General features: G+C 35.4%; 1 protein-coding gene across 2 annotated transcripts; it reads left to right on the forward strand.

Moving 5' to 3' along the window:
• Window positions 1-5,820: 5,820 nt before the first annotated feature.
• On the forward strand, window positions 5,821-23,144 carry dipk1c (divergent protein kinase domain 1C). 2 transcript variants are annotated; one of them, XM_059524273.1, is made up of 4 exons: window positions 5,821-6,078; window positions 16,012-16,746; window positions 18,445-18,609; window positions 22,279-23,144. In XM_059524273.1, the coding sequence occupies exons 1-4, from the start codon at window positions 5,893-5,895 to the stop codon at window positions 22,528-22,530; spliced, it is 1,338 nt and encodes a 445-aa protein (XP_059380256.1). In that variant the 5' UTR covers window positions 5,821-5,892; the 3' UTR covers window positions 22,531-23,144. The 2 variants fall into 2 exon arrangements, with proteins under 2 accessions (XP_059380256.1, XP_059380257.1); XM_059524274.1 differs by lacking the exon at window positions 22,279-23,144 and adding an exon at window positions 21,895-22,215.
• The last annotated feature ends 433 nt before the right edge of the window (window positions 23,145-23,577 follow it).

The following is a 23,577-nucleotide window of genomic DNA, read 5'->3' on the forward strand; positions in this document are numbered from 1 at the left end:
AATCGTTAATTCACATCTCCACATTTTGGTGATTTCTCTTTGCTAAATAATTGTCCATTTTACACAGCATTAAAAAGAGTTATGTAATTATAAAATAAAATAATGATATAATATAATTACATTTTATTCAGAAAATAAATGAATGATTGTATGTATGTATTTAAATGTCAGTTTGTAAGCAAGTAATTGCTTCACATTTTTACAGTACATCTCTCCTAGTTCCTCATAACTTGCTAACGAGGCTGAAGGAGTGATGCAGTCTCTTAACAAAAAACACAAGAGGTCTATGTGTGGGATATTCTGAAATATGAAATGGTTATTCGCAGGATCAAGAAAGAAAGGCAGGGGTTTAGAGGTCTTCCTTTGGTATGTTTAACAGCTGAGAGGAAAGTGGGTCAGAATGCCTTGCTCACATTTCCGTACGAACCAAAATGCTGAAACCTCCGGTCTTAAGACTGGGAGGATAGTTATGTGTGATTGGCAGTTCATTTGCTCTGTATTCCCTGTGCATGTTGGGATATCCAACGGTTTTTAGCTGCAGTATCACTAACTGTGGGAGTGTGTCGCAGCATCCCCAATAAGGCATTGAAAATGTATCTGGAATCTACTGGAGTCTCATTTGTTTAAACCAACTATGATATATTCGATGTCGATGCTTAGCTAGAGATGGGTGCAAAGTAACACTAACTTCTCAAAGTGCATGGTTAGAAAATATATATATAGCTCCTGTGCCTAAACATTTATATAACATCTTGAACCTGGTGCAGGGCTGGCACAGATTCATGTTTCCAAAAGAACTGCCATCTGCAGACTTATGGCTCTTTACAAATTGTTTATACAAAAGCAAACCGTACCAGTTAGATCATTCTTTATAGCAACAGCACGGCGAACTAGACACACTCGATTCATCTCATTCATCCTATTAGAATTACACGAATACGAGTGTGGTTTGTTATTCAGTGAGCCATGTTTTAGTGAGCATAACTTTGCATCCAGTTATGACAATGTGTCTTGTCTGGATTTTTGAGCTTCATTTCATTCTGTCACCATCCTTAATTCATATTTTATATCACTGTGGGTTATTTTGAATACAAATACGTTGCAATGGATGTTACGATAAAAAACATTGGTTGTGAATATGTAACTATTACTGTAACTCTCAGTCTAAAACAGTACATGGATCCCCATGTAACTATTAGAAGACAACTTGAGAGCTGCTTTATCAGGGTTGATCTATGCATCAAAAAAAAAATGCATTTCACAACACTGACATCATCTGGAAAGCACCAGAAATATGCAAAGGTCGACTTGACTATGTCTTGAGTTTGATGTGGCTGCTTAGTAAAAATATTATGTAACACTTTAATTAAAGCCTTGTAATGCATTATATGTGTAATGCATTATAAAAGAGGTTTTTATGCATGAAATATAATGCATTGTACAATCTCATGAATAACTGTAACCCCATTATAACACTTATCAATTAATTGTCACTTTGCATTTTAAATTAAGTTATAATTATGTATAATTATAATGCATTATACCCTTTAATAAGACTTTATAATGCATTGTAGATTTTTTTATTAAATATTTTGCAACTATTCATTTTCCTCCAGTGTCTAGTTCTTTCCACATCATGTTTAAGATGTAAATTACCATATGTACCGAAGTACTGAGAATCTTTCTGAGAATTGATTTTTTTTTTATCTGATTGATACTGTAGTGAGATTCAATGATTTTTCATGTATAATATTGTCCTTCTAAGCAGTAGTGTTCAAATGTATTTCAAACCATAGATTATTTCCTCACAGAAAGTGTAATGGTTTTATAGTTATAAAAGGAATCGTAATAGAAAGTGTAATGGTCCCCGTCGATCTCCGCCAGTAAATTACCTTTTATTGGTGGCATGTTAAATCAACAAATTCAAAAATAGGCCAAAACAAGCCAAATGGCCCTTTATGCAAAACTCTAAACTCATCATATGCCATGCACATACCTAAACGTATGCATTATACACAATCTCAACTTTCACAGTCTATTTTAATTAAAGAGCTCAACTGCCCCCCCCCCCCCCCCCCTTCACAAAACTCATAATTTAGCTCAGTTTTATAATTGGTAGAATGTTAACTTATTAATAAACTTATTTCAGTCAATGATAATTTATGCAATATGTCAAATCTTTAAACTGCAGAAATAAAATCAAGTTAACGTAGCCTAATTTCTCAGGAAAACTGCAAACTTGGCAACACTGCTACAGTACTTGAACGCATTAAGTAATGATTTTATTGTTTCACAGTTGATGCTTTTTATACTTCTGTGATAGTTTCAAATGTGTTTTCAGCAGGGTTAATTTGGCAGAAAACTGCATGCTTAAATCTATGCTATTTTGATCTGTTTTGTGACATATACCCAAATGGTATAAGGTTACCACCCCACTGGGAGCTTTTGTACCTTTTTTGGAGTACACCCTAAACAAACTGACGATAATTGACAATCTCTTAGATACATTTTTCTCATCCTATAAACATGTGGTTCATAGTTATTCTACTAAGGATCATCATTGAAATTACACTGGTTTCATCATAAATTTTATTTCATTTTCATGTAAATTTCATATTCACCAATGCAAAGTGACACAGTTCATGAAGTGCATGGATAATGAAAAAAAGTCACATTTTGTGCAGAATTTTTTATTCTTTAAAATCACCAATAAAAGCTGTAAGTAGGTGTTTAGAAGCTTCTGTCAGCTCTCTACTACAGTCTTGGCCCATTCCTCGCCTGAAAAAGCTTCCAGATCACTGATAATCTTTGGTTTTCACATTGCCACTGCTTTCTTCAAATTCAACCAGATATTTGAAATGAGTATTAAGCCTGGAGACTGAACAGGTCACTCAAGTACATTCTTTAACTGATCCCTGAACCAAGCAGAAGTAGATTTGGATGTGTACTTTGGGACGACTGGCCTGCAGGAAAGTCCATTGATCATCAGCTTCAGTCTTTGCACCAAAGGCATCACAATTCTTGTCAAAATGGCCTGACACTTTAAAGAATCCATGATGTCCTTCATACAGTCATGATTTCCACTTCCTTCTACAGCAAAGAAACCCCATAACAGGACTGATCCACCTCCAAGTTTCACGATGGAGATGGTGTTCTTCTGCTTATGAGCTTTGTCTGTTTTGCAGCAGACATACTGCTGATCCATGGGTCCAGAAAGTTTTTATGATATTGTGCTTTTTCTTCAACACCCTCAAAGGTTTTCTGGTACAACACACTTTAAGCTAAGAAAGAAGGCTGAGAGCTTTTAATATCGTGGAAATCTTCATATATCCTTTGACTTTCTAAAGTAATACAATTATTTATTCTCTTTAGCTTGTCTATAGCTTTTGTGAGATCTCGGTTGCCATTTTTGCTACTCAACTTCAGCACATGCATGGGTTAACTGTGTGTGTAACAGCTCAAGCTAATTCTGTTTTTAATAGAGTTTTTAAAGGTTTAATTGTGTTTTATTTCCCTCCATGCAAATAAGTGATAAGATTAATGTAATATTTTAAATATAATGATTTTATTACAAACATGGTGATTATATTTAAATTAAACATCCAACTTGATATTATAAATAATATTAACTAGACCTATTTAAATCTATGTCATGTCAAAGTCAGCTATTAATTGTTACCTCAGTGATTGTGTCTTTAGCCCCAACAATTTTTTAAAATGATTTTTCATTGAAAAAAACCTGATGATTTAATTACCTTGAACAAAAATAATCAACAAGGCCTTTGTCTCAAAACATTCAATTTGCTGCATAGATCTTATAAAAACACTTAAATACTGTAGGACTATTAGCAGAATCAGATTTGTGTTGCAGCCAAATTCGTGAAACAAGTTGTGGTGAGTTTTTTGCGCCTTCTTCTGGTTCAGAGGAGAACCAAACTAAACTCTTGTGAGACTTTATCCAGGCTCTACCTTACGGAAAGATTTACCCCAAAATACTCATTCTGACATAAATTACTCACTCTCATGTCATTTCATTCTCAAACACACAAGTTTGGACCAGGGCTGTCAACCTCCGAAAAACCTTGAACTATGACCCTCCAGTTAGGAAGCACTCACTTATTGTATCTGGTATTATTTTGCCATTTCTCTGCAGGAATGTAGAACACATTGTCCATGTTAATCATGTTCTCACACAAGAAAGCTGATATCCACGTGCAGTATGTGGTGTTTCAAGGAAACTAAGACGTGTGATTAGAAACATCAGAACTATTGTGCTCAGCTTCAATCAGATTATAATAAGAAGAAGAAGATGTCCATGTAGTTGTGTCTGTGTTTACTGCAGTCATGTCATCAGTCACTCATTTCATCAAGACTTCACGCCTGGAAACAGATATCCAGATGGAGCAATGGAGGTACATCCAAGTTTAAGTTATTACATTAAAACTAAGTTAATATCTCTCTCATTAAATGACAATTTGTTTTGAGAACACAAATGTAGTCTCCTGTTTACTGCTACAGAAGTTTACAGAAACTATGAAATGTGAGATATTTTTGGCTATTACTGCAAATATAAGACTGCTTTTGTGCTCCAGGGTCACAGATGACATCCTTGTGTTTTATACTGATGTAATTGTAACAGTGTCCTAGGACCACAAGATGGCAGGATTATACTTTCTTTGAGTAAAAATGTCAGTTTGCTTTATCTGTCAACTTCAAAATGGTGTGTTTATATATTTCTCAGAAAACAGTTATCACTTTACATGCAATACTACATAAACCAATGCTTTAATAAAGCAAGGATACATTGAATTAAATCAAAGTAAATAAATGCTGTTTCCACAAAAGTTTGAAGGGGCATAACTGTTTTCATCATTAATGTTTCTTGAGCAGCAAATCATCATATTTTCATGATTTCTGAAGATCACGTGACACTGAAGACTGGAGGAATGATGCTGAAAATACAGCTGTGCGTCACAGAAATAAATAGCAATATTTTCAAATAGAAAATAGTTACTTTAAATTGGAATAATGCTTCACAATATTACTCTTTTTATTGATGAAATAAAAGCAGCCTTGATGGACATTCAGAAACAATAACAGCATAACTACTGTGTCTCCAAATGACCTCACGAGCCCTTGAGCAAGACCCGAAAACAAATACAACTCGTGCAAACAAAAGAGACCTCAAGAGTATCTGTGATAGCATTAAAAAAGCTTTAATTGGCAACTAAAGTAACCCAAGACACTGAAGAAACACACATAAAACACATGAACGATTCTCGCTCTTGGCCAGAAAGCACGAGCGATTAGGGATTCTGTTCCTGCAGACTCTCACAATCAGAGGAAAAACAACCGCTGAGATTCCCACCGCAGCGAGAGCAAATCAAATATACAGGCGTTATCACCGTGGGAGAATCCATCCCTGATCAAATAAGCAGTAACACTGCTGCACACCGGCCTCTTGTTGAATACAAACAGACTTCAAGTGAAGAAATCCGAGGGTCTGCGTCTGGCACAAGAGACGGATCTGTCAGGAAAGGCCCGGCTGCCTTGGAAACAGAGAAGAAGGCGACCCAAAGGAGGAAAGCACTGAAGAAGGGGGCGGGAGGCAGAGCGAAAAAAGGTGGAGTGTTTAATGAAGAGAGAGAAAGAGAGAGAGGAGAGAGAGAGAGTGAAAACACAGTGGAGCCTAGAGGAAGAGTAAGTGAATGAGGCAGAGCGAGTCGTTCTTCACACTCCGGCGCTCGCCTCGCTCATTCACAAAACAAACGAGAGACAGAGAGAGAGAGAGAGTGTAACAGGGCGGAGGACAGCAGCGAGGCGCACAGATGCCACAGACGCCCTCCTCCTGGAGAGAGAAGCTGAGGGCTCCTGTCGAAGGGGTCCTCACAGATGCAGCGGTCCCTGCGTGGGGTCCTCAGGTGTCTGGGGGCGAAGCTGTGCCGCAGGAGCGCTCTGCTGGTCGTCCTGCTGTGGCTGGCCTCCTGGCTCTTCCTCAACGGACTGGTGTTCGTGCACAGGAACATGTTCTCTGACTTCTGCACTGACCACAAGAGCAAAGAGATCCTGCAGAGGGTGGTAAGACCAACTTGTTTGTCATCACTCAAATCAGGATTATAGCAACAAGTCTGTACTTTATGGATATGACCAAAATGTCTGGATATCAACTTGCTTAACTTGAAAAGAGAGCAAATAAAAACAATATTGGTATTTGTTTAGAGTAAAATGTTGTCTAAACTTAAGGGAAGACACCACTGGTGTATGTCAAGTAGTTTTCATTACTTGAAATAAATATTAACTGAAAATAATAATAATTATTATTATATTTAACTACTAAAATAACTAAAACTAAGACTGAAAAAAGAAAATATATACATGCATACAAGACCAAAACTACTCGAAACGACTCAACAAAATAACTAAAACATCAATGTAACATAGAAATATAAAAATAATAGAAATGTATAAAATATAAAACATATTCGGACTACAATAGAATCTCAACTGTACTAAAAAACACTGGAATGAAATATAAATTATTTTTAAAAACCTTAAGAATATTAATACACTGTAAAAAAAGTATATATATATATATACAGATCTCTCCAACTCAACATTTTTCTAGTGACTGATCACATATGATTGACCAAATTGAATTAGTGTGAATTTCATTTTGAAAATTCAATTCAATTTAGATTTTGAAATTTTTGAGTTGGAGAGGTTTATATTTTTTACAGTGTAGTTAATTTTTTTGTTTCAAAGTAAACTTACAGGTTTTAAAGATATGTATTATTTCAGATGCAAACATATACAATGTATTGAACATCTGACTATTCTTCACACTCGAAGCAAAATAAATCTCAAAACTGACCAGCGCGTGAAAAAACGTAAACGTAAACTTCAGTACTTTTACAACAGATCAATAGGCTACATTTTTCAAAATATAATTCAGTACAATCTGCAAATCAGCGGTCCTGTCGCAGTTGTAGTGGTCCCTCGGGGATTTTGATCAATTGTCCACCAAATGACACACAGTGTATTCGGTAGGATTACTCCGTCCTGCATTGAATCATGGGTACCAGCAGGAACGCTCCTCCATTAAAGGCTTAAGCTTTGTTCCTCGGGGGAAACCTAAAGCTCTTTCAGAGTCACTGGATTATGTGATGTCAAGTGAGCGCGGAAAGAACATTTTGTTTGTTGCCACATTGGGAACCGCACAATCCTGGCGGGCTTTAGACGGGGATTGGAAGATGATTACTGGTCAATTAGTGGGAAAGTTTTTGCACGCAAACTATCATTACTTAAACGAATTGAGCAGATTCAGAGATTTTATTTATTTATTATTTACTTATCAAAATGACTGCTGAACAAATATTGTTAATTGAAAAAAAAACACATATATATATATATATATATATATATATATACTGTATATATAAAGTCTTTAATAATATTAGCACTAAAATGTCAAATTATAAAGAACATATATGTGACCCTGGACCACAAAAGCAGTCATAAGTGTCAATTTTTTGGAAATTGAGATTCATACATCATCTAAAAGCTGAATAAATAATATTTCCATTGATGTATGGTTTGTTAGGAAGACAGTATTTGGCCGAGATGCAACTATTTGTAAATCTGGAATCTGAGGGAGCAAAAAAAAAAATGAAATATTGAGAAAATCATCTTTAAAGTTGTCCAAATGAATTCTTAGCAATGCATATTACTAATCAAAAATTAAGTTTTGATATATTTACGGTAGGAAATTGACAAAATATCTTCATGGAACATGATCTTTACTTAATATCCTAATGATTTTTGGCATAAAGGTATAATTTTGACCCATACAATGCATTGTTGGCTAATGCTACAAATATACCCCAGAGACTTAACACTGCTTTTGAGCTCCAAGGTCACATATACACAGTAAAAAAATAACTTTTCAATGATAACTAAAATGGATTATTGTAGTATGTTTTACAAGAAAATATTTGTCTTTCTACAAAATTTCATGTTGAAATTACATTTCAAAGTAAATCATACATCAAACTTTCTGTGGAATGTATATATATATATATATATATATATATATATATATATATATATATATATATTATCATTTATTTATCAAAGTTAGTAAATGTATCAGACTAGTTCATTTAAAATCATACTTTTGAATTAACTTTGACTGATGCAATCCTTTGAGCTGTCATGAAAGTGAAACTGAGTGAATTACATTTTTTTGCTTCTGTAATATTTAAGATCATGACACAAATGTCATCTAATTCTTAATATTTGATCAGGCTAAAATAAATATTATATTGAATTCAACAGCTGCAAGCCGATGGAGTGCTGTGTGCCAGTATTGTGTAAATGATGACCGGCTGGAGATGTAACTATGAGGTGCATGTCACTTTGGCATTGAAGATGAAGTGAAAATAACAGACTGGCTGCTGTAATTGTTGGGTCGAAGTCATTTTTAAATTCTCAGGGACGTTTAGGGAGAATATTTCGGCTCAGACATCACAGTTCAGGGCTCTACAGTGAGTTTTGTTTTACTTTGTGTTATTTTCTTTCTTTTAACCTCTTAATATCTGCGCAGTCAAAAGGCACAATGTAAAATAACATATTTTTTTTAAAAATGTAATAAAACATTTTATCGGTCTATTTTAACAAATCAAACAATGAAAAATGAAGATCTGCATATACACATCTGAAGACTTTTATGCCCCCCCCCCCCCCCCCCCTGGACGCATATTTGGCGCTCCTCTGTTTCATCTTAGTACTTTTTACAAGAAAATAATCTTTGCATTTTTTCAACCTTTCAAAATTTTCATGTTATTGTGAAATAAAAACTGTTATTTTCTAGTCCATTTGGATTTTGACTTTTTTTCTATAATATTCAGAGCAATTGAATTTTTGGAATTCCTCTCACATTACACTCTTAAAAATAAAGGTGCTTCATGATGCCTTAGAAGAACCTTTTTTGTGTAAATGGTTCCATAAAGAACCTTTAACATCTGAAGAAGTTTCAAAAAAGGTTCTTTGTGGCCAAAGAAGGTTCTTCAGATTATAAAAAGGTAAGAGAAAGATGGTTCTTTAAAGAACCTTTGGATGTTTTTTATGGAACCAGAAATGCTTCTTCTATGGCATTAAGAATGTAATTCTATATGATCCCTCATTTTACAAGGAGGAAAAAGCTTTCAGCTTTAGGATGCCAAAATGTGGTTTACATTAATTCATTTAGCAGATGCTTTTATCCAGAGCAGCTTCCAAATGAGAAAAATACAAGTTTTCGAGTTTTGATTCGTTTATTCTGTACTCCATGTCTAATTTCCCACTGAATTGTTTTATTAGCGCAGTCAAAAGCACAGAGATGGTTCTCATAATTCACATTAGATGTTTATTTGGAAATGCCGCAGAATCAAATCCAACTATAAGTTGTCATCTCCTTTCCTCTTATGACCACACACCTGGTTTAAACACTTACGTAGAACAGAAATAGTCATGTTTATTTACAACGAGTGTGACGATTGATAGGTGAATCAATAATTTAGTGCTGAATTTAATGAAGAAACGAAACCGTTTTAGTTACAAGGTTTTAGTTATGATAATGCAACTTACTTACTTTATCTCCAAAACACAAAAGTCATTTCTCAATTGATGAACTGTTAAAACAGTCTGATAATCTGCCAAACACTTAGCATTTCTAAGGGCTTCAGCGTTGTAATAAACAGCGGCGAGTGCTGCACATTCACACAATAAACTGTTTATCGTATCTGGCAGCATGTGGCTGAGAAGCTTTGAACTACACGAGGCCTTTTGTAATCAGCCGTACCATCTGTCACCTGTGTGGAGTAGAAGTGTTGGCATGAGTTCATCAAATCAACCTACAGTAACTGTTCTTTAAGTGGTGCTCTGCTGCAGGCTCTCGATACAGTTTCATGCTTTGTTTTACTCTCATGTGAAGGTTAAGCACAGGTGGTCTTTCATGCGGTGGGTAGACATGATCCAGTGACTGGACGGACTTTCATGCACAGATCATTGTTTGGTAGTAAAATGAATGGTTCGGATGTGTCATTATGATAGTTTCAAGATAAGAAATCGTATTGTTGGAGAGACCAAATACACAGCCCTACTTATATAAGGGCCAAAAAAGTCTTTTCTGCTCACCAATGCTGCATTTATTTGATCAGAAATACAGTAAAAACTGTAATATTGTGAAATACTATTTCAATTCCAAATACCTGTTTTTATTTGAATCTCTGTTAAAGTGTTATTTATTTCTGTGATGCACAGCTGAATTTGCATCATCATTCCTCTAGTCTTCAGTGTCACATGATCTTCAGAAATCATTCTGATATGATGATTTGCTGCTCAAGAAACATTTCTGATTATTATCAATATTGAAAACAGTCGTGCTGTACAATATTTTGGTAAAAACCATGATGCATTGTGTTCAGGATTCTTTGATGAGTTCAAAAGAGCAGCATTTCTTGGAAATAAATCGGTCACATCGATTGAATGCATCCTTACCTCAATAAAAGTATTAAAACATATTCAAACTATATCTAACCCCAAACTTTTGAATGGTACTATATGTAATGGATAGTACTTCATACTTCATACATTCACTAAAAAAAAAAACCCTCCAAAACACCAACTGAGTAAAAATCATTATTTGAGCATTCATTTGTTTGCAGATGCCAGTTGATTTAATACTCTGTTTATAATAAAATGTAATGTTTTTAAATGGAGCTTTTAGGAACCGCTGTATGTGTTTCTTGGCATATAAGAGTACACTAGAGGACAATAGGCCCATTCTCATTTTGTATCCCAGTTTTAGTGAGTTTCTTGTAAAGTGAAAGTGATGGAGTGACCCAGAGCAGCCTATGCAGACATTCTTGGCATGCTGGGACTGGCCAGCACTCAGGCCAGATGGAGATACAGCCTGTGGGCAACAGAAATAGACTGCTATTCTCTGGGGCCTAATGTTTAATCATTACCTTACATGCTCAGAAGCATAAAGAAAATGTTGTTTCCCTCTTATTTCATGTCCTCACGCAGCACTGGAGCTGTGCTCGCTTACTGGCATGACTCACAGGAGCCTTTTAGTTTTCTGCTTCCTAGATATGTCTCAGTATGGTGCCTCCTCCAGTGTGAGAGTATGTGTGTGTGTGTGTTTTCAGTTTTTCCACCAGGTGAAAAAAATAAGTGCAATTGCTTAGTAACAGCACACATCTCCTCAACAATGACTCATGTCTATATCATAGCACAAACTGTCCAGAATGAGTTATTACCAGGGTTTAATGCTATACAAATCACAAGCTAGTATTAGTGATGCTTGATGCAAACAGTGCTAAATATATAACTATCAACAGCCTGACTGGATAGAGGATGCATATTTTACTCCTGACTGGAACTAAAAATTCCATTAAGCCAAAAATATTCAATGGTTATAGATTTTTCCATGAAAAATAAACAAATAAATAATAATTATGTTTAGAATGTGATGTGTATTTAGTCAATGCAACCAAGAATATAAATAAATTAATAAATAAACAAATACATAAATAAATAAATTGCTATAGTTCATTTAAAATACTCAGATTAAAAGCATCAGACATGATGTGCCAAATCAACCAAAAGTATGTTTTAGGAATGTTTGGCTAATTTTCCCGTTAGGTTATGAAAAGGTTATGGGTTATGTTCTCTTTACATGTTTTACTTTTTTTCATCATTCTTTGTTACAAAAATGCTGGAACATTCTATTTTAGAATTTTGCATATTTTGAATGTTACCTTGATTGTTCCCTGAAAATTCTGAAACGAGTAGTAACATAAAAAACAAAAACAAAAAAACATTAGATGGGTGTCCAACTAAAACATTTGAGAAGAAAAACATCCTAGGAATTATGTATAACATTTTATGTTTTGAGAACATTATTTAAGATAAGATAAGTTTAAACTAACATTCCTGACTAATCGTTACAGGAAAACATTCATTCATAACTTTGAGAAAACATTGCCAAAGTTCTGAGAACTTTCAAATCCAGTACTTAATCTTCTTTCTTGTACCCAAAAAATTAACCTAACCACTAGATTACAAACACAGCCATGATTTACAACATTCGAGTCACTTTGGGCCTCACAGTGGGAAAGTTTACATGCAAACGGGAGCTGTTGCCCCATCTGAAGAATTAAAACACATGTGGGGAATTTGGCTGGCACTTACAGCGTCGAAAACAGCGGAAGCCGCAGAGTGAGCACAGAGCACATAAACACTGAGAGGCTCATGAGAGGATCTGTTGGGAGCAAGCTCTTTCTATGTTTAGACTCAGTCGAGCTGATAACAGACCTCTGAGATTCAAGTGCTTTATTCGGAGTGTTGTCATGGTAAAGTGACCAACTGGGAGTAATTCAGGTAATTACTGGTGCTGGCTATTATTATTATTATTACTTGTGCGTGTCCACTGGTGCAGAAGAAACACGCTCACATGCTGGAGAGAAAAGTGTACAGTAATTTAGTTGTCTCCAGCATGGCCTGTAATTGCTTTCAAAGCAAAATCAGAATCAGAAAAATTTAAACATTACTTAAAAAAGTACACATGATCTGAATTTAATACAATCTTAAAGGGATAGTTTACCAATATTTCTTCATTGGAGATTTGGAGAAATGTAGCATTGCATCACTTGCTCAGCAATGGGTTCTCTGCAGTGAATGGGTGCCGTCAGAATATATTATGATGCCAAAAGCTGTTTGTAAGAAACATATTCATCAATAAGACGTTTTTAACATCATACCTTTGCTTCCAGGTAAAACTACAAGTCCTACAGTATAAACGCTTTCTCCAGTGAATAGTGTACTTGTCTGAATCAGGAGAGAAATCTGCACAGATCAAACACTGTTTACAAGCCAAAACAGCTCTAATTAAATATGTGGATGGATTTTGATGTGAGAGACAACAGGAGATGGACTTTTTTTTACTGGATGAAGCATTATTATGGATTATAGCCTCATATTACAGGTGATGGGTTTAAGTTAAAAAAACATCTTAATGATGGATTGGTTTGTCATAAACAAACAACTTTTGTCTTTATAAGACATTAACTGATGGACTGGAGTGGTGTGGATGACTTGTGGATTATTGTGATGTTTTTATCAGCTGTTTGGACTCTCATTCTGACGGCACCCATTCACTGTAGAGCATCCTTTGGTGAGCAAGTGATGAGATGCTACATTTCTCCAAATCTGATGAAGAAACAAACTCATCTACATCATGGATGGCTTGAAAATGAGTACACTGTCAGCAAATTTTCATTTTTTTGATGAACAATTGTTTTAACACAGCTATGGGTTCTTTAAAATTACCAAGAATCTCCAGTATTTTTGGTAAAATTGGTCAAAAAAAAACTTTTAGTTTTAGTAAGAAAGGACATTTATACACTTTTTGTTTTCTTCACCATCTGGTTCAATAAAAATTTAAATGCCTTTACTTTTCTATGGGTTCAAACAAAGATTTCCAATGAAACACAAAGAAAAAGAAAATGTCCTAAATCCAAGCCAAAATATCACAGATTTTATGACCTGAGACAATATGCACATCCACACGATGTTGCACTCATCTTCAGAGAAGTAGAGAAGTCTTCAAAGATCGTAAAAACCTAGTGTTATCACTGCCATTTTTAATCATACAAACGTGTGAGGTTCAGCTCTATGACACAACAGTAAAGAGCTTTAGCAGGCCAGAGGACATATTTTATGTAAGGGGACAAGCAAGGGATGGGAGATCATCCACCAAACCATTATGATTGATAATGATAAGGAAAACATATCGCTAACATGCTAAAGCCAATGCAGATACTGTAGGAGCTGGACCAGAGCCGGACTGAGTGAGGATAACAGCTGTTTACTTTGGGAGGTGACAGAGGACGATTTGCAGGGTAATCTCTGTGGAACACAAATCATCCGAAGCCCCTGAGCCATATATATGTGCAGACTGCAGCAACAACCAGTAATTACTTCATTTTTCACGAGAGGGTCAAGAGGAAAAATCCAAGAGCAAAAGCAGATCGGTTTTAACACCATGCATTAAAATGATTATTAGACTGTTTTACAAAGATTAAATATGTGAATTTCATGCATGCTATTAAAATATGCTGACAGGTGGCATTGGTGCCGTATCTCAACATAGGCACATATTTAATAAGTGAGATATGAGATGGAATTAAGATATATGCAGTGATTAAAAACAGCTTTAACGCTATGGAAATGAGTTTGACATGACACACATCATACCGAGACTATCAGAATTTGTACTTGACTTCCTAGGAATACAAATAATAAACATAACGGTAAAATATAACGTTTTTATATATACATATTTAATGCAAGTAAGAGAGTGTGTACTCAAATGTTTCAAAATACTTTTGTAAAAATAATTTAAAACAACATACTTGTTCTGAGTCTGACATGTACTTATTCAAATATATAAAATCATTTACTTTGACTTCTGATCATACATTTTTTTTAATCATTTTTGAAAGAAGTATAAATTTAAATGCTTAGAAAATTAACAGTAAGAGATGTTGAAAGCGATGAAAAAATTGCAATATAAACTCACAACTACAAGAAATATAGTCAAAATTGTGAGATACAAACTCATAATTGCAAGAAACAGAGTCAGACTTGCAAGTTATATATTCAAACCAAAATTAATTCAGACACCTTAAATTTTTTCACATTATCACAATTTAATTACTATAGTTTAGAAAACTGTAATACAATATAACAAGAACTGAAGTTAACCTGTCATAACAAATTAATCTTGATAATATCAGATAACTTTGAAAGAAAGATATGTAATTAATTAGATTGAAAAAAAAAAGAAGAATGTTTTTGGTATAATACCTGTATGTCACAGTTTATTTAGCTATTCTCACTTATATAAATTAAATGAAGTGTCCTCCACCCACTAGAAAATAAAAAATATCTAAAATTACAAGTGGTGTCTGAATAATTTTTGGTTCGACCGTAAATTGTAATGTAGATTCAAGAGATAAACTCATGATCGCAAGGAATAGTCAGGATTACGAGATATAAACTCATAATTGTGAGAAATAAAGTCAGGATTGCGAGATCCCACAATTGCGAGAAATTAATTTTGAGTGGGTCTGTCAGTTAAACGTGTTAACTTAATGAGTTATAAAAAAATAACGGGATTCAAACATTTTAACACTGGTAATGCACTGGCCCCACCCCCAGACCTTTACATCATCTTACATTTCGTACAGATCACGGTTGACATATGATGCAGGGTAAAATTCAAGATATTGGAGCAAAAGTTCCCCCTTCATGAGTTTTTGTCTCATATTTCTATTATATGATAAGCACACCAGCAGTGAGAGCAATATCACACGAGTGCTGTTTTTGTCATGAAGAACAAGTGCAAATGTGTTGCTACTGTGTTATATTTTAAACACAATACCGTGTTTTTGTTCAATTTTACCAACGAATATATAACCTATAAAGCCACAGCAGAGCTGCATCTCCGAGTAACACAGCAGTGTCAAGTTTCTGAATGAATCCGCGTTTTGAAAGAATCGTGTGAATCAATGATTCAAATGCTCATTCACAGAGACAGCCGTTCACTTCATTCCTGAGTCAATCAGCCGCTTGAACGAATCGACTCATAAAGACATTTACCACCAACTGCTGGCAGTTTCAGTTTCTTCAGAATATCAATACATTTATTAAAAAACATAAATAAATAAATAAAAACATTAAAGGTATAGTTCACCAAAAATCAAAAAAATAGATCCTGTCATCATTTACTCACTTGAATGACTTTCTTTTGTAAAGCGTAAAATAAGTTATTTTGAAGAATGTTGGTAACTAAGCTGTTTTGGTCACCAGTGACTTAAAGTGACGAAGTGACCAGTGACGAATTGCAATCACAGTGCATCTTTGACTTCTAAAGTGAGCACTGCCTGTTCTGTGTCTTTGTTTCAGTGTGCTGAGTATCAGCAGGGAGTCCTGACCGGTGACCTCTGCGAGGACCTCTGCGTGGCCGGTCGTGTGGAATACAAACGCTGCCTCTATTACGAGAATGGCAAGAAGGTCATGGCCGCCAGCTGGCGTGGGGTGCCTATCGTTCTCAAGTCAAAGCTGGAGAACTTCTCCTCCTATGAGGCTTTAGCTCTGCTGGAGTACCAGGATGCAGCGGGAGGAGCGGGAGGCGAGGAGGAGCTCTCTCCGCTGGATGTCGTCTTCTTCGCTACGCTGGAGATCAAAAACTCTCTGGGTTTGGAGACGGGAGCTAACTTGACGTTGCCCCGGTTGTGGGGCCAGAAGCTGAAAGAGAACGAGCGGACGTACTCTCGAGCGGAGCTGGCCTCGCTCTGGGCTCTCCTTCAGCAGGAGGAGTACACCTTCCTCAGGGTCCTGCAGGATTTAACCCACCACGTGGCCAAGATCCTGGGCTCCTGTGGTCACTTTTACGCCGTGGAGTACTTGGCGGCCGGACATGCGTGGGACCAGCACATATTCTCGTTGGAGGAGCTGACTCTGAGCCCCTCGCCGAGCCCCCGGAGCGGACAGGAGAAGACGATGACCGCAAGAGATATGGTCCCCCGAGTGGCCCTGAGCTTTCTAGAGATGGTGGAGCATTTCGAGAACGACTTTTCCCACAGCTTACACCTCTGTGACATCAAACCAGAGAACTTCGCCATCAGGAAGGACCTGACGGTGAGTAAACACTTATTAATACCTTTTTAAAACCAAGTAATGAAAATGTAAAGAGTAAATAGAATGGATAGGAGAATAAAATAGAATACAATATGTTAACATTTGAAAATGTAACTTCCAAAAGATCTCCATTACTTTTTAATTTGTTGAATAAATAAATTAGCTATTTATGGCTTGAATAGCTCTGCTCCAAGCCATTAGATTAGAAATAACTTTTACTGCAATTTCTGATCACACTGCAAAATGTTTTCCAGTGAAAATGTATAAAGACTCTTAAATCTTGAGAAACATTTTGCAACATTTAATACCGTGACTATAAATGTAAGAATTTCTGGCTGAAAAAATTAAGACTTTTTAAGACCAAATGAAGGAATGAAAAGAAAGGAAACACAATACGTCAATATATTCTCTAAATTAAAATGTCTAGGGGGCACATTTAAAAGTTAAAAGTATAAATTTGAATGGAAAAAAGTGATATTCTTCTGATCTTCATGAGTATTTTTGTCCTGTTTTCCAGTGCACATGTCTAAAGATTATTTTACATTTACTTGAGAAACAAAATGACACAGGATCTAAATTGATCTAAATTGAACAAGTTTATGAATAAAATAAAAACATACTGTCAATGGGCTCAAAAAATCTACTTAATTCAAGACATTTGAATATTTGTTTTTGTCTTAAGATACTTAACATTAACATACTTGTCTTTAGACGTAAGTATGTTTAGATATTTGTATTTGAAGACAAAAAGATCCATTTTTTGCATTGCATTTGATGCGTTTTTAAGGCTTTATTTTTATTTTTTGCCAATATCTTTGGCAAGATTTGGGCATTGTTATAGACATCATAGCAATTCATCTCTTATTTGCTTTAAGTTGACCATTTCTCAGTGTTTTTTTAGGACGCCTTCACCAGCTGATTATTATAGTATCTGCTAGATCATTTCATTTAATCAGAAAACTATGAACTGATGCGACTCTTTAGGAGAACATAAAAGCATGCGGTTCACTGTTCACTACAATGTGATTGTGGTTAAATGAATCATCCAAGGATCCAAATCTAATGAAAACATTTCTATTAAGAGTATATATCTTTCTAGTATTAGATCAGAATATTCTTGTAATAATTAGTTCATTGTTATTAAACTATTCTGCAATATTTATTATAGTTAAGTATTGTTTTAAAAAGTTATCCATCCTTGTCTCACACTGTTGGCAAAATGTAGTACTACTTGCTGTTTATTTGTCAAATTTTCAAAATAATAATAGTTTCTAAGTAAATCCTATGCCATTTATTCAGTCAATCTATCCATCTGAAATGAATCATCTATCTCTAAATATTTGTTTTTAATTACGGTAATACAGTGTTAATTATGTCTAATAGTTATGTCTTTTTTTCTATGCAAATGATTGCATGTTTTAAGATCTCTCTTAAAGTATCTTGATTATTAGTTTTAGTATTTTACAATCTAAGCAAATACATCTGACATATACAAAAGATTTTTTAAATATGAAAAAAAAAATTGCATCTTAGAAATAATGTAGAATATTAAATATTTATTTTATTTTTAAATGTATTTTTATTTCTAGGTTTAAATTGGATTTTGAATACTAGAATATTTAAGTGGTTTTGGACTGAATATATATATGAATACCGTACATTGCATTTCTGATTATTGTGTTGTTTTTCACTGGTCAGGTGGTGGCCATAGATGTGGACATGGCTTTTTTTGAGCCTAAAATGAGAGACATACTTGAGCAGAACTGCACCAGTGACAATGACTGCAACTTCTTCGACTGCATTTCCAAGTGTGACAAAACTAAAAACAGATGTGGGCCGAAACGCAAGAACAGTAACCTTCAGGTGAGTGAGGCATTCATTATTCTGACTCCATTATATACTGTAATTCTTTAATAATTTGCATCAATTCTTTTCTATTTCAACATTCAATAATCCTGTGGAGTATGTGGTTAGCCATTATATATGTGGTTTTGGAAAACTGTCATAAAAGAATACCAGTAAAATAGCTTGAGGACACAATCATTCTTCAGCGGTAAACATTGCCAAGAAAAATGCACGGAATGTTAATAGTTCATGATAACGCTGAAGGGAATCATATAGCGCAGTCATTACTGCTCCTGAACACAATGGGGTTAACAGTCAAACAAAGGAAGCAACTTTGATTACGGGCGAGTGTCAGATCATCATGAGTTGTGACTACGGTCAACCGCATCAGTCTGAGTGAATGATATTTGTGTAATAAATAAGGCTATATTCAAACTGCAATCCAACAATTAAAATTTGCTATTTTTTTGAGAGTTGTTCACAATTTCTTACTTTTTTTTAACAGCACAGATGTTTCAAAACTGAACCGTATGTGTGAAACACCCTGCCCTGGAATGCTCATCTAAGTTTTATAGATTTAGGTTAACATTTTTACAAACTTACAGTAAGTCAAAAAAAAAAAAAAGACAAAAAAAAAGAAAGAAACAAACATGTAAGCTGAATTAAACCACACCTAATTTACTGATTACAATAAAATAAAAAATAATAATATTGTAGGGTGAATTAAGACACACCTAATTAAGTAATTTCTACAAAAAAAGTTACTATTAAAAAGCGACAAATAGGGATGGGACGGTATGAAAATTTAATATCACGATTATAGTGACTAAAATTATCACGATTATCAATATTATCACGGTTTTGTTGAAACGAGATGAAAGTGTTCAAAAATAGTTGATGCTCACACTGAAAACATTTCAGCAAGTTTTATATTTAATAATCAACAAACAACTAATAAAACAAGCAACTCTATGCACTTAATTTAAAGAAAGATTAAATTCTGTGGCATTTCCTTCCTTACAATGAAAAGTGTAGAAGCATAGAAAAGCATAGAAAAGTCACTGACTTTCGCCATTCCTTCTCGAAAAAAAACAAAAAAAACATTGTGCGCTGCGCTTGCGTCAGACTGTTGCTGGCTGGACATGATTTAATAGTGAGTTATTAAAACCGCGATAATCAAACACGGTTTTAATGATAATTCATTTTTAAACGATATTACTAACCTTCAGCACATTTTATCACGGTTATCAATAAAACCGGTTATCGTCCCATCCCTAGCGACAAATGAACAGTCATATAAAACCCAAAACTATCTGATTACTACCAAAAATGCAAATGGCTCAGATCAGAAAATCCTCATGTAATTCAATGATTTTAGCATTTGTCATTAATAACTCACCCTCGTGTCGTTCCAAACCCGTAAGACCTCCGTTTATCTTCAGAACACAGTTTAAGATATTTTAGATTTAGTCCCAGAGCTCTCAGTCCCTCCATTGAAGCTGTGTGTACGGTCTACTGTCCATGTCCAGAAAGGTAAGAAAAACATCATCAAAGTAGCCCATGTGACATCACAGGGTCAGTTAGAATTTTTTGAAGCATCGGAAATACATTTTGGTCCAAAAATAGCAAAAACTACGACTTTATTCAGCATTGTCCGAGCCAGATAACGAACAAAAGATTGACTCATTCTTGAGTCAAGAACCGTTTCTGTCAGACGCGTCCAATTCGAGAACCGAGGAGCTGATGATACTGCGCATGTGTGATTCAGCGTTAAGCAGACCGACACACAGAGCGTCTGAACTGAACTGATTCTTTTGATGATTGATTCTGAACTGATTCTGTGCTAATGTTATGAGCGCGGGTAAACCAAAGGCTTGAATCAAGGGCAATCATCGCAAATGACGCTATTACGTCGAGTGCAAAAGAACCGGTGAACTGTTTTCTTCAACCGGTTTATCGAATCGAACTGTCCGAGAGAAGTACTGGTGATTCGAAAACCAATGCAACCGGTTCTTCACTCGTGAACGAGTCAGTCTATTGTTCGTTATCTGGCTCGGCTCAGTGTTCATCTTCAGTTCTCTCTTCACAGCAGTTCAGTCAGTGTACTGTTTCAGTAAATGAATTACTCCGGGATATTGGTTTGTTTGAACTCAGAGGGAGTGTCAGCCACATTACACAAGTTAACAGCTTAAGTCATTTGTGGATTAATGCATATTGGAGACGCGAACCGTTTAAAACGATTCAGTTCGATTTGGTGAACTGGTTCAAGAAGATCCGGTTACATCGATTGATTCGTTCGTGAACCGGATATCACAAAATGCTTTGTTTTGAACTTTTTCTCACAACAGACACGGAAGAGAAGACAATGCTGAATAAAGTTGTAGTTTTTGCTATTTTGTTTTTGACAAAAATGTATTTTCGATGCTTCAAAAAATTCTAACTGACCCTCTGATGTCACATGGACTACTTTGATGATGTTTTTCTGACCTTTCTGGACATGGACAGTAGACCGTACACACAGTTTCAATGGAGGGACTGAGAGCTCTGGGACTAAATCTAAAATATCTTAAACTGTGTTCCGAAGATAAACGGAGGTCTCACGGGTTTGGAACGACACGAGGGTGAGTTATTATTGACATAATTTTCATTTTTCAGTGAAATAACCCTTTAAACTGCATTGAGTTAGCTGCAACTTTTTATCCCACAGTTATGACATTATGATATTTTTACTCGCTATTAAAAGTTCATAGTTTATATCTCACAATTCTGATTAAAAACAAAAAGTCATAACAGAGGGATATAAACTCAAAACTGCAAAATAAAAGATTCTGTGGCAGAAATACGCTTCCATAAAAACAGATATGTGCTATGTTAGAGGAAAGCTGCAAGGAAATTACTAGAAACAGATGATCATAAGAGTAACATAATTATTTTTCTGAATGCTGCCACCATTATGCAAATTTTATTGCTACTTTATAACTCACAACTCTTTTTCCTTGTCATCTGATATCTCACAATTTTACCTCTCACCATTTTTTTCTGAATTCTTTTAAATGACAATGACATTTTAAATAGTTTCTTTCCGTGGTGTAAATAAGCTTCAATAGAACCACATATCTGTATCACCTTAGAGACAAACAGACAAAGTTACTGTGAGCGAAGTTACAAAATATTATTTGCGAAGAAGTTACAAGTAGAGGACAAAAAATATATATATTTTTTAATGCCACCACCATTACAAGTATATGCAGGTTTAATTTCTCCATTAGATACTTCAGTTACACGTCTTTCATCTGTTCGTAGTCAACACCTGCTGTCAGTGCCAGCTCCCTTAAGGAGAACAAGCTAACAGACAAGCTAATGAATCCAAGTCCAGCTCCGGGCCACAGGTGGCTGAGACAAATCCTTCTCTCCGTTCCCGATCACTTAACCCAACCCTTGGTGACCTCTACTTTCCCATTGTATGGTCTGCGATTCAGAACAATGAGGGCTTTGTAATGTTCAGGCCGTTGGGTCAAGGAGACCATCGCTTTCAAATGGCACACATAGCAAATATGGCTGATGATTGCTCCGGAGATGATGAAACGAGACCAGGATGGAGCTAATGGCTGCTTCCCTCATCCATACCTATGCTTTTCCCTTTGGGGTGGATAGCTGTCATGCTTCTCTCTTTCTGTCTCCCCGCAGGTGATCTGTGAGAAGATCTTCAGGCCTTGGATTTCTCCCACGCTGCTCGGTGCTAAAGCAGGGTTCCCCCTGCAGGTGGCGCTGCAGCGGGCCGTCCAGGAGTGCGCTGAGATAGACGACGGGGAGGACGCCCAGCGCACACGGGCCGTGAGAGGACAGCTACAGGATCTGCTCGTGGAGCTCATTCAGGAGGATACGGGACACCGGGGTGAAGGCCAGGAACACAAGATACGGCACTTCATTTCTAAATGAACTCTCGAAACGGCTACGAAAGAACAAACCCAGTCATGTGCGATTCTGGAGAACATCTCAGATGACTATTATAGTCAAGATAACAGCGGTTTTCCAACAGTTAGATACATTGGCATAGTTGTTTACTGCTAATATTTAAAACGTCTGTTAAACCTCTCTGGTACTGTTCAGCAATTTTTTAAAGAAAAATTTTATGGTTTTTTTTCTATTTTATTTACTTCATTGGAATGGTACAGAACATGGCAGTGCTATGTGACCACACGAAAATCATGAAAATGATATGAAAAGGTTAAATGGTTCTGAAAATTATTTAGACGTACTGTTCGTGGTCGAAAATGAATGTACTGGAAACAGACTTCATCTAGTGGAAATGTGGTACCAAACAAAATCTTAATGAAAGCTAATTTTTTTAAGAGATCAACCTCATATTTTTAACATAACTTGTTCAAACGTATGGCTTAGATTTTTCAGTTTTAGAGTAAAATATGCTCTGGAAAATATGTTTAATATGAAATATCAAATATAATTTACAAAAAAGAACTTAAACTTCTAAAAGTGTTTTTTTTTCAGTTCAGCAATAATCTAGCAGGTGTCTTAGAGTAAAAAGAGATCAGATGTTTGAAATTTCATTTTCAGGTCTATGCTCAAAAAGTGGTTAACAGAAATAAATGGATCATGACTATTCCTTAAATTTAATTTAGTACCATAAAATCACCTTAAAATATTTTAGTTTTAATAACAATATTTTTGAAACTAAAATATAGTACATTCATTTAAAAGGCGAGCAGCACCTGAGGCATAAAAGGTATAGTTCAGTCAAAAATTTTAATCTGTTTTTCTTTCTCGGTTTGTAATTTTTGCATAAACTATCCCTTTAAGGGTGTAGATATGCCTCTTACCATAAAGGCCCATTCACACAAGTATCGATTACTATATTGATAATTATATTAGCATTCAGACCAGTGTACAATAACATGGTTTCAAACTGCAGTCTTTGTCTCTGCTACTTTATATACTCAAGCTCTCAACTCAAGCAGGAGTTCTGAT

The sequence above is a fragment of the Carassius carassius genome, chromosome 35, assembly GCF_963082965.1.
Source record: "Carassius carassius chromosome 35, fCarCar2.1, whole genome shotgun sequence".
NCBI classification, from domain to species: domain Eukaryota; kingdom Metazoa; phylum Chordata; class Actinopteri; order Cypriniformes; family Cyprinidae; genus Carassius; species Carassius carassius.